Source organism: Myodes glareolus, chromosome 7 (assembly GCF_982192425.1).
Source record: "Myodes glareolus chromosome 7, mMyoGla1.1, whole genome shotgun sequence".
Lineage (NCBI taxonomy): Eukaryota > Metazoa > Chordata > Mammalia > Rodentia > Cricetidae > Myodes > Myodes glareolus.
In genome coordinates, this window is record NC_142032.1 from 23,346,398 (window position 1) to 23,358,597 (window position 12,200).

Genomic DNA, 12,200 nt, shown 5'->3' on the forward strand with positions numbered 1-12,200 from the left:
ACACAGCTTGTTGAACATGTCCTCCTAGGCAGGGTATACACAAGATTTCTTTTTCACTGTCTTATAAATTTCCACCCAGAGCCCAGAGGCTGGTATGATCCCTTACTTTGGCTCCTAAGTTTCTTACACACAGAGGTCTTTTCTTCACTCTGGTTGTATCTGCACTCTATTTCTATAAATTCTCTTGGTTTTTCCATTTGATTTCTATTCTTGCTTTGAACAATGTTATCGTTCCCAAAATCTGGGTTTTTATCAAGACCTTACAATGCCTTTGAGCTTTGCTGAAATTGTTATATGACGGTCCTTACAAAAGAATGAAGTCAGTTCAGCCAATACCATTGAATCCCAGTATCAGTTAAGCCTTGTTATTATTTTAACTAAATTACTAGTTTCCTGGCAAAATAATGTGATGAGATCATATTATAATAAACTTTTATTTGGTAAGTCATCTTACGGACTCAAAATCAAACAATTTACTTCAGCAACAGAAAATACAATTTCAATCAATCTCCCCCATCAAAACCCTGCTCCATAACTGAAGTCCAAATCCCATGAATTACATAACTAAAGGGGTTGGGGGAGACACTAAACTTCCACAGGAAGACTGTATCAATTTGTCAGCAGTTAAGTACATATTAGACAATGTTCAAAGACCATACTCAAAAGTAAAACCCAGTCCCAAAAACTACCTGAAAAACCTAAATTTAATAGGAATTTGTACTTAATAAATCTCAGAAAATTAGCATTTCAAGTACGTAACAATATTAGTTACATTATATAAACTTATAAAACTCCAAAGTCAGTAGGCAAGTTTCCAGGATGGATGTAAAAGTTTTTAAAAGCCATTTAGCTCTGCTTTAAAACAAACATTCTGCACTGGAATCTTCAGAATTTTCTAGTATCTTGAATATTCCTGTTTTCTCTTTAATCGGTCTTGAGGCCTTCATTTGATCTAAGAGAGAAATATTAGGACGTATACATTTTTAAAGACATAAAATTTTTTAAAAATCCTAAGAACTCTCTAATATGATACTGAAACACAAGTCCTCTCTTCAAAATATAAAAAAATCCATTTTTACCCATAGAACTTCCTGTAACACTGTCTTTATTACAGCTCCAAAAAGCACAGAGGAAACAATATGAAGCCTCATTTTGCTGGTCCAAATCTACACATACAAAGCTATAAAAACAAGACACTTATTTGGTTATTTTCTCAATTTTTTTAAATTTTATTTTTACTTTACTTTCAGTGGTGTTTTGCCTGCATGTGTGTCTGTAGAAGGGTGTCAAATCTTGCAGTTAAAGATAGGTGTTAGCTGCCATGTGGGTGCTGGGAACTGAACTTGCATCCTCTAAATGCTGTGCCATATCTCCAGCTCCATCATCAATGTTTTAAAAGACAATCATGCTTAGTTTGAAAGCTGACAAATAGGGCTAGAGAAATGCTTAGCTCTTGCAGAGTTTTAGCACATACATGTCATTTCACAATCATCCATAACTCCAATTTTAAGATATGACACCCTTTTCTGACCTCTACATGAACCAGGGATGGACCTGCCACAGACATACAAGCAGGCAAATACTCATAAACATAAAATTAAAAAAACAAAACTTTTTTTTGAAATCAGAGAAGGAAAATACCATGAAAAACTACTTTCATCTTAGAATCAGAACAAATTTGTATCATGTCTCACAGAATTGTTTAGCATTAATTTAACAAAAATATTTTTCATCGTGAGCTCTATATGTGTGCTATACACAAACATCCCTCAATATATGTATCTCTGTGTGTACAAACCTGAGAACAAAGTCAGGAGGATGCCAGGTGTCCTCTCTATCATTCTTCCCTTTATTCCCCTGAGACAAGGTCTATCACTGAACCTGGAACTAGTGGGAATCCAACAAGCCCAAACAATTCTCCATCCTTGCCCCTGACCTCTCATAATGAAGGTTACAGGCGCATGTATGCTGTGGGAAATGCTCTTGTATACTGTAAAGATTTGTCACTCATATTGGTTTAATAAAATGCTGATTGGCCAGTAGCCAGGCGGGAAGTATAAGCAAGGCAAGCAGACTAGGAGAATTCTGGGAAGAGAGCAAAAGCTCAGACACAGTCACCAGCCAGATGCAGAGGAAGCAAAACGAAAATGCTGCACCAAGGGGAGGTACAAGCCACATGGCTAAACACAGTCAAGAATTACGGGTTAATTTAAGTTTTAAAGGCTAGTCAATAATAAGCCTAAGCTAATAGGCCAAACAGTTTTTAATTAATATAGGTCTCTCTGTGTTTCACTGGGACTGAACAGCTGCAGGACCAGGCAGAACAGAAACTTCTGTCTAAACATGTAATGTCAGGCCCAGATTTTCATAGGCTCTGGGTATTTGAACTCAGGTCCCCATTCTTTAACAGCAAGTGTTCTTACCTTCTAAACAATCTCCCTAGCCTTGTGAGCGCTGTGTTTTATTTCAGAACTCTTTCCCTGTTGGGCACAGTGGTATTCACCTGCAATTTCATCCTTTGAGAGCAATTTCAATTTTTATTTCTTACTCTTCTAGTCTATTAAAGTATTTAGAAGTTCCTTCTACAATGTTAAAATGAAAGCTATTATTCTTGGTTAGTTCTGAGTTCAGTAGTAACTTTCTAGATGAGTGTTTAAGAACTGTTTTCTGGGGAGTTGGGGGAGGGGTGGGTGATGGAGGAGGGTCTTCTGTCTATGTGTTACTTTCATTGGTTAATAAAGAGACTGCCTTGGCCTTTTTGATAGGCCAGTTCTTAGGTGGGTGGAGTAGACAGAACAGAATTGTGGGAGAAAGAAAGCAGAGGCAGGCAGACGCTATGGCTCTCCTCTCCAAGATGGAGGTGGGTTAGAATCTTCCCGTAAGCCACGACCTCGTGGTGATATACAGATTATTAGAAATGGGTTAATTAATATGTGAGAGTTAGCTAATAATGGGCTGAAGACAATGGGACAGGCAGTGTTTAAATGAATACAGTTTCTGTGCAATTATTTTGGGTAAAGCTAGCTAGGCGAGTGGCAGGACGCAGCCCGCCATTCCTTCTACAGGTGGGAGTGTGGTGGGAGGGCAGGCAGGAGTTTGCTAACACCTTCAATCAAACTCCTCACATTAATAAAAAAAACAACCAACCTCAAACTAGGTAACAAACCTAAAACAAAAAAGCTAAAACTCTACTACTCTTAAATAAAACTTTAATCTTTGAAAAAAATTACTTAGATACAACTCCAAACTTGTGATATGCAGATTTTGTAAAACTGGACTTTATTACAGTTTACAACTGAGCATGATGGGCAAAGACTTGTAATCCTAGCACTTAGGCAGAGACAGACACAGAAGGACCACAGGAAGTTCAAGAGCAATATGGTCTACACAGCCCGAGCCTGCCTCAAACAGCAGAAAGCGGGGGGGGGGGGGGGGGGGGGGGGGGGGGTTAAGGAGATAGTAAAGCGCTTTTTATTCGAGTTTAGATCCCAGAACACACAAAAAGCCAGACATAGAAGCAGTAGCACCCATGTGCAATACCAGTACTCCTAGAGAGATAGGAAGCAAGAGACAGGAGAACCATTTGAGACCCTGATCCAAATAAGATCCAAATAGGCGAGGGTTGACACCCAAAATTGTCTTTTGATCTCCAACTGGGTGCCATGGCAGGCAACACATATACATACACATTAACAAAAATTATGTTTAAAAAAAAAAAGGAAAGAAAAGAAAAAAAAACAAAAAAAAAGAAAAACTATGGTGGAATATTATTTGTGTTTTAATAAATAAAGCTTGCCTGAAGATCAGAATGCAAAGCAGCCACACTAGTCAGGCATACAGACCAGGCAGTGGTGGCACACACCTTTAATCCCAGCAGCCACACTAGTTAGTCACAGAGGCTGGGTGGTGGTGGTGGACACCCTTAAACCCAGCACTAGAGAAGTATATAAAATGGAGGTGACAGAGCTCATTCAGCCACAGTCTTAGTCTGAGTATTCGTATAGGCATAATCATCCCTTTCAATCTGTGGTAGAGATATGAGCCACTTTGCTTTTCTGATCTTTAGCTTGAACTCCAGTATCTGTCTCTGGATTTTTATTCTTCAAACTACAAAAGCCTTTCAGGCTAGAGAGATGGCTCAGTGGTTCTTCCAGGACCCTGGCTCAATTCCCAACACACACATGGTGGCTCACAACTGCCTGTAAATCCAGTTCCAGGGAATTCATGACCCTTTTCTGCCCTTTGTGGATACCAAGCATGCAAGTAGTGCACAGAAACACATGTAGGAAAAATATATACACAAGTAAAACAAAATATTTAAAGATCTTTATTGTGAGAGGGGACAGATCAGTTTAATATGTAGAAGTACTCATGGTTATAATTTCAAGGCAGATGTTTGATTTTTAAGACTCTAACAAAAGAGAAATAGCAAGGAACAGGACTTACTAAATGTTAATGTGGGAAATCTGAACAGAGACAGAGAAAATACACAGAGTTGAAGGAGATTGGTGTGGGAAGTCCTTCTGTATATGTGTTACTTTTACTGGTTAATGAATAAAGAAACTCCTTTGACCTATAGGAGGGCAGAATAGAGGTAAGTGGGGGAAAATTAAACTGAATGCTGGGAGAAAGAAAGCGAGGTCAAGAGATGTCATGTAGCTGCCACTGGGAACAGGCAAGCCTGAACCTTGCCAGTAAGCCACAGCCACATGGCAATACACAGATTAATAAAAATGGATTAAATTAAGATGTAAGAGCTAATAGAACAAGAAGCTAAAGCTAATAGGCCCAGTAGTGATTTAATTAATACAATTTCTGTGTGGTTACTTTGGGAGTCTAGGCAGCCAGAAGCAAACAAGTGGTCTCCCTACAACAGAAGAGGTCATGTAGTCGCCCAAGGAGTAACATGCTGTACTGGTAAACCACAGCCTCATGGCAATACAAAGATTCATAGAAAAGGGTTAATTTAAGATGTAAGAGCTAGCTAGGAATGAGCCTGAGCCATTGGTCAAACAGTGTTGTAAACAAAGTAGTTTCTGTGTGACTTTTTTGGGGCTGGGAAGCTGGGAAATGAAAGCACAGTATCTGTCTATAAAATGTTGTGAACAATTATGGCTGAACGTACTACACAAATTCTTCATTACACTATTTTCTGTATGTTTTATGGTTTTCATTACAAAAACGGCCAATACTCACCTATGAGATCACTTCGATCTAATAACAATTCTAGGTCTTCATCACTAATGACCTTCTCTCTTGACCCTTTTACTTCCCTATAAAAACAACATCCAAATATTATCAGAAATTACTCAGAACTATGCATTACATTTTTCTAAATTAAGAAATGTTGGAGAAGCTGGAGAAATGGGTCAGAGGTTAAGAGCACTGACTGATCTTCCAGAGGTCCTAAGTTCAATTCCCAACAACCACATGGTGGCTCACATCATACAAGCAAGTAGAACACTTATCTACGTGATATGTAAATAAATCTTAAAAAGGGTAGGGGTGGAGCAAGAAATGTTGCAGATTAGACAGTTAACTCAGGGGTTAAGAGTACTGTTTGGTCTTCTAGATGACCTGTGTGCCATTCCCAGCATCTACCATGTAGCTCATAACTGTCAACATTTAACTCTAGTTCCAGGGGATCCAATGCCCTCTTCTTGCTTCTGTAGGCACCAGGTATGCACATACTGTAGATATACATGCAAGAAAAACATCCATATAGATAAAATAAAAAGTTAAAAATTTTGGGTCAAAACAATGACTTAGTGGGTGAAGGTGCTTGCCACCAAACCTGATGACCTGAGCTTAATCTCCAAGACCCACATCGTGGAAGGAGAGAACCAAGTTGTGCTTTGACCTCCACACAGGCCCACTGGCAAAAGAATTCTCTTTCTCTCCTTACCTATACACCTAGCTATATATATTATAAAATTTAGAAAAAACTTACCTTTCATAATCTCTAGATTTTAATAATTCCATTAATTCCTTAGGATCTAAGAAATTCTTAGACTGACTTAACCCAGACTGACCACCTTTGAAATGATCTGGAGAGGGAAATAAAATCAAAACAAACAAATCAACAAATTCATACAATAAATTTCTTTGAAAGCTACAATCTATTACAAACCAGGAACGAGGCTTACAATTTGAAAGAAAATTTAACATTTAACGTTTTGTGCCATTTCATTCATGGGCTGATAACTTTCAAAAGATTTTTTTTTTCAGACTGTCAAAAAGAAGAACAATGGAAAACCCCTTAGTTCTTGCTGGAAGTATAAAATTTTTTGGAAATTTAGAAAAGGTTTGATATTTACGAACAGATAAACAATCCCTCTATAAAAACAACATATAAACAATGATTCAAACAGCTTATTCATAATAAACGCAATCTGGGAGTATTTCAAATGTTCATCAACAGGTAAATGAACTACTGAGTTTAATAAAATTGCTCTAATATGTAACAGATAAATCTCAAAATATGTTAAACAAAAACAGAAAAACAGCACAGCTGAACAGTGGAAAACTATTTATTTTGTCACACTGTGACCAAAACCAAAAAATTGTGTGTCGGAGAAGCACGGGGAATGACTGAAAAGTATACAGTGAACTTTCTGGAGTTGTACGTTTGTCACAATCATTAAATTGCACACTGAACATTTATGTATTTTATTGTATGTATATACTGCATTTCAGTAAGTCTGTATTTTTATATTCCTTAATATTTTAAAATTAGTATCTTCAAATACTGCAAACAGACTTAAGAATACATAATCATAGATAAAATTTATGTAAACTAAAACTAGGTTCAAAATTTAAAGAAATTATAATTTTATCAAATTTATTAACACAGGTTAAAAATTTTTGAAAGACAAGGCTCATTTTATTCACTCTAAAATTTTTAACTACAACCTAAATTTTCTACCAAGTCAAATAATTTTATCTCAAATCTAATCTGCTTTTCCATCAAAACCAGGTATGAGGGCCAACAAGTTTGATGATCTGAATTAAATGCCTGAAACCCATGTAAAGGTAGGAGGACAGAAACAATTCTAAAATTATCCTCTGACCACTACACCTGTATATGCATACAACCATACATAAACACAAAATAATAAAAATAGCAATGAGCCAGTATGTGCAGGCAGAAAACTATTATAAAAAATTGAAATCCTAACTTCAATTTTTCCTTAGGGCTGGAGAGATGGCTCATGTTTAGAGCACTGCCTACTTTTACAGGGGACCTGGTTTCAATTCCCAGCACCTACATCGAGGCTCACAACCATCTGTACCTTCAGGTTCAGGTGAGTCAATACCCTTGTCTGGTATCCCTAAGCATTAAGCTTGCATATGGGGGACAGACATACATGCAGGCAATATACTTATACACAAAGATAATAAAATTATTTTAAACAAGTTAAAAACCATTTACTTTTATGGATGATAAGCTTCTCCAGTTTTCTCTTAGCAGCTGCTCTTTCCACAATTTTCTGATCAATAGTATTTGCAGTTACAAGGCGATATACAACAACTGGCTTTGTCTGACCAATCCTATGACATCTATCTTGCGCCTGGAGATCAGACTGGGGATTCTTAAAGTTGAAAAGAAAGGTACAGTTAGCAGAATCATGTTAAAATTAACTTAAACTTGTGGGGCAGTTGTAGCGCACACCTTTAACCACAGCGCTACAGGAACAGAGGCAGGCGGATCTCTTGAGTTCAAGGCCAGCCTGAGTGAGTTCCAGGCCAGCCAGAGATACAGAGAATTTCTGTCTTAAAAAAAACTTAAAAATAAAAACGTAAACTTATAAAATATTGGTAAAACAGTCAAGTACATGATAAGAAACTTTGGAGTGGGGGCTGGAGAAATAGCTCAGCGGTTAAGAGCACTGACTGCTCTTCCAGAGGACCCGGGTTCAATTCCCAGCACCCACATGGCAGCTCACAACTGTCTGAAAATCCAATTCCAGGGGACCTGACACCTTCACACCAATGCACATAAAATAAAAGATAAATAAATCATAAAAAAAATTTAAAAAAAAAAAGAAACTTTGGAGTGATTTTTAGATGCACTTTAAATTCCAGAATGACTGCATGAGTTACCACTCAGACAGAACAGGTGTACAAATTTCTATGTTAATGCTCCCACAGGTTACAGAGAGGTGGCTCAATGGATAAAACCTAACCGTTTAATCCTCAGGCATAGTGGTATAGTATTTGTGTTTAAATAAATAAAGCTTGCCTGAAATCAGAAAGCAAAGCAGTGACACAAGTCAGCCTTTATAGGCCAGGGGGTGGTGGTCCATGTTTTTAATCCCAGGACTTGGGAGGCAGAGCCAAAAGGATCTCTGTGAATTCAAGGACAACGTAAGATTGAATCTGTCTTGTTCTGTCTGTATGCTTGCTGGCCAGAAGAGGGTCCTAGATCTCATTACAGATGGCTGTGAGCCACCATGTGGTTGCTGGGAATTGAACTCAGGACCTCTGGAAGAGCAGTCAGTGCTCTTAACCTCTGAGCCATCTCTCCAGCTCTCAAAATTATTTAATACTCTGAAATCTGAAAGTATCTTAGTTTTATAGGCAAAAAACTTGATGAAAAATTCCTACCTGCAAATAGGCATTTAAATGCAATTGTAATATATGTAATAAAGGATAAAAACTTCAGAACAGAAATATAGTCAGCATATTGCTGTACTTCTTACCCAATCACTGTCATAAATGATAACCGTATCCGCCGCTGTCAAATTAATGCCTAAACCACCAGCTCGTGTACTCACTAAGAAAAGAAAAACATCTGGATCCATGTTGAAACTGTATATCTAAAAGCAAAAGGAACATAAACATAAGCCATTAAAATAAAAAAAAACTTTAAAACTGACTTGGGTGGAAAGCATTAATTTTAAATACCACTGTTTTTTTCAACAAAACTAGGAAACAATTATAATAGCTAATAAAACCTCTGCATGTATAAACTTTACTTTTCAAGCATTTATACTATGCACGATATTTTTATTTTGTTAAAGCTATAAGTCATACTCAGTAACAAAAGAAGTAAAAACAGTTAAAAAGATGGCTCAGCCAGTAAAGTACCTGCAAGATGATTTCAGTTCAGATTCCTGGCACCTATGAAAATACCAAGTGCCAGTCCTGGTCACTAATGACAGAGCTGGTGAAAGAAACTTAAAATGGTAGAGACAGGCTGATCCCTGGAGCTCACCAGCCTGAGAGCCTAGCTAATTAATGAGTTCTATGCTCAATTATTGTCTTGGTACATGCATGTGTACAAACCCACACAAACAACATATACATAAAACAACACAAACACACACAAATAATGGAAACAGTATAAGAAATGAGATGGATAGAAAGGTTGCTTCACTAGAAGGAGCACACTTTTGAGTTTATGGTAATTTTGATCTCATTAGTGGTATGGAAAAAATTTTGCTCATGCCACTCAAAAACAACATTACATACTTTGCTTCATGATAAGTAACTCTTATCCTAAACTATGTAAAAGTCAACAAAGAATATAGAATTTAAATGCACCAAGGACAGATAGATAGTCATGCATGGTGATTCACACTTATAATTACAACAGTCGGAAGGCTAAGGCAAGAGGAGTGCTCCAATATGAGCCACACTGTAGTTCAAAGCCGGCCAGGACCGAACACTGCAATTATGTCACACAAAACACTGCCCAGCAAAAAAGCTCTAGGGGAAAAGGCTCTTGTCTCCAAACTTGACAACATGAGTTCAATCCCTGTATCCACATGACAGAAAACACAAAAAATAGAGGTTGGAGATAGTATAGTAAGAATGCTTATTTCTCTCCCAATGGCTAGGATTCAGGTCCCAGAGCTTATATATCTTCTTCTGGGATTCAAAGGCACCAAATCTTTAATAAAAACAAAAACAAAAAAATACAAAAAAAAAAAAACAAAAAAACAAAAAAACCCACCTAGCCAGGCATTACCGGCTTGTGCTTTTAATCTAAGTACTCAGGTGCCCAAGGCAGGTGACTCTCTGAGTCTGAGGCCAGTGTGGCCTACAGAGAGTTTCAGGATAGCCAGAGCTACACACAGAAAACCTGTCTCAGAAACAAACAAACGACAACAACAAAAATAAAATAAAGGAATGCTGTACAGATGCAATGGACTGATGGATCTCAGATGATGAAATGAACAATGGGATGCTAATGGCGGGTTCTGGGTGGGATAATAGTAGTCAACTAAGTTCTTTTAACTGCCACACACTTAAAGTTTTTACGCTAAAAGTTGAAAAATGGGATAAAAATCAAAATACAATGCCTTATTATCCTAAAGTTCTTACAGTAGTGCTTTAGTAGGACATTATTACATCTGAGACTGTGCCAGAAGATTACATGTATATAGATATGAGACTCAAAAACTAAGATCTGTTAGTACTAAATGAAAATGCTCGTCTTTGATCCTATCACAGGGTTTCTAGTTATATTAATTCAAAGAAGACAGAAGTTACAAAGAGGGCTTCATGTGTGTGGACTTACATTTTTTTCTCTTTCTGAATAAGACATAGACCCATCAAGTCTGCTAAATGTGAAGTTTCTAAGATGACAATAATCCATCAAGATGTCCAACATGCTTGTCATTTGTGAAAAAACCAGCACCTGAAATTTAAATACATCTTAATGTCTATACTGACTCATGAAAAACTAAATGGTTAAAATTCTTATCAGAAATACCCAACCTTGTGACCTCTTTTTTTAAGTTCTGGCAGCATTCGATCCAAAATTAAGAACTTCCCAGAATTTGTTACCAATTCTTCATCAATCTTTAAAGTAGACAAGAAAAAGGAAGAAAACTGTTACTATAATTACCAATCATTTCCCATTTTAATAGTTCACTTCTTTCTTGAGACATGGTAGCCTGGACTAGCCTTACTCTAAGAAATCCACGTGCCTCTCTCTCAAGAAGTAGGGCATTTGGGATTAAAGGCATGTGCTATAACACACAGGGGCCTTAAAAGTTCAATTTTAATGACAAGTTACTATTTGATCTTTTTAAACTGAAAGTTAAAGACTCGAAAGGGGGCAGTAACTGACTAATTTATTAAAGTCCACTTGTGAACTTATCAATGAAACATAACACTTTGTACAGCCAGGTATGGTGGCACATGTCCGTAATACAAGAACTTCGGGGACAGAAGCCAGGAGGATCGAAACCCAAGATTAGGCAGTTATATAAAAGAAGCCTTGAGGCCAGTCTCAGTTAAAAAATAAAAATTGGAGGCAGAAGTGAGACAGTTCAGTGGCTGAGAAAACACATGAGCTTGTAAACAATCTGATTAAGGCTAAAGAAACACTTCAGTAAGGACCAGCAAGTAAGAGCATTTCTAGCATTAGCCTGATGATCTGCTATTTGATCACTGGAATCCATACAAAGGCAGAAGAGAACCCATAAAGCTGTCCTGACTTTCCACAGGTGTGCTGTGGTATATACACAATACACATATATACACTAATAGTAATAAATAATTTTTAAAGGAAATACTTTGTAGCTAGAGATCTACCTTAGCAATTAAAAGAATATTTACTACTCTTCCAGTTCCAAGCACTTTCCAGGCTGTTCATTACCACCTATAATTCCAGTTCCAGAGGTTCTGATCTCTTCTGGCCTCCTCAGGCACATGTGCACAAAGCCACCCACAAACACACAGGCATATACATAAAACTACAATATAAACATAAGCCAGGTAAGGTGGCAAACACCTTGAATCCCAGCACATACAAGCAAATACAGACACATAAATCTCTTGTGCATTTTAGGCCAGCCTACACTAGTACAGAGTGAGTTCCTGGCTACAAAATTAAAATCTTATCTCAAAAAAGACAAAAAAAAAAAAAAAAACCACCAAAAAATTAATGAATGAAACAGCATGGTATTTAATCTATCAAAAAATGTTTTACTTTAATATAAAAAAATACAGAAAACAAAAAGTAAATTATTAAATGATATTTACCTTAAACTCTTGTGTGACTGGATCTATAGGGTATTCAATCATATATGGATGATTGCAGCACTTACGAAGCAGCATCATTATATTCTGCAGCTTCAGATTAACTTCAGATTCTATAGGGATATTAACATCCACAATACTCCTACCAAAAACATAGGATATAAGTATGACAAAGGTAAAAAATACAATTTAAATATCTAAATTTG

General features: G+C 37.0%; 1 protein-coding gene across 1 annotated transcript in view; it reads right to left on the reverse strand.

The window, feature by feature from the left end:
- Positions 1-415: 415 nt before the first annotated feature.
- Positions 416-12,200, reverse strand: part of Hells (helicase, lymphoid specific) — a 36,228-nt gene continuing 24,443 nt past the window's right edge. The window contains exons 15-22 of the mRNA XM_048438958.3: positions 11,998-12,136; positions 10,726-10,809; positions 10,526-10,645; positions 8,703-8,819; positions 7,433-7,592; positions 5,951-6,047; positions 5,197-5,273; positions 416-952 (exon numbers count right to left, since the gene is read on the reverse strand). Of these exons, the coding sequence (XP_048294915.2) occupies positions 858-952; positions 5,197-5,273; positions 5,951-6,047; positions 7,433-7,592; positions 8,703-8,819; positions 10,526-10,645; positions 10,726-10,809; positions 11,998-12,136 (889 nt within the window). The 3' untranslated portion in view covers positions 416-857. The remainder of the gene's footprint in view (positions 953-5,196; positions 5,274-5,950; positions 6,048-7,432; positions 7,593-8,702; positions 8,820-10,525; positions 10,646-10,725; positions 10,810-11,997; positions 12,137-12,200) is intronic.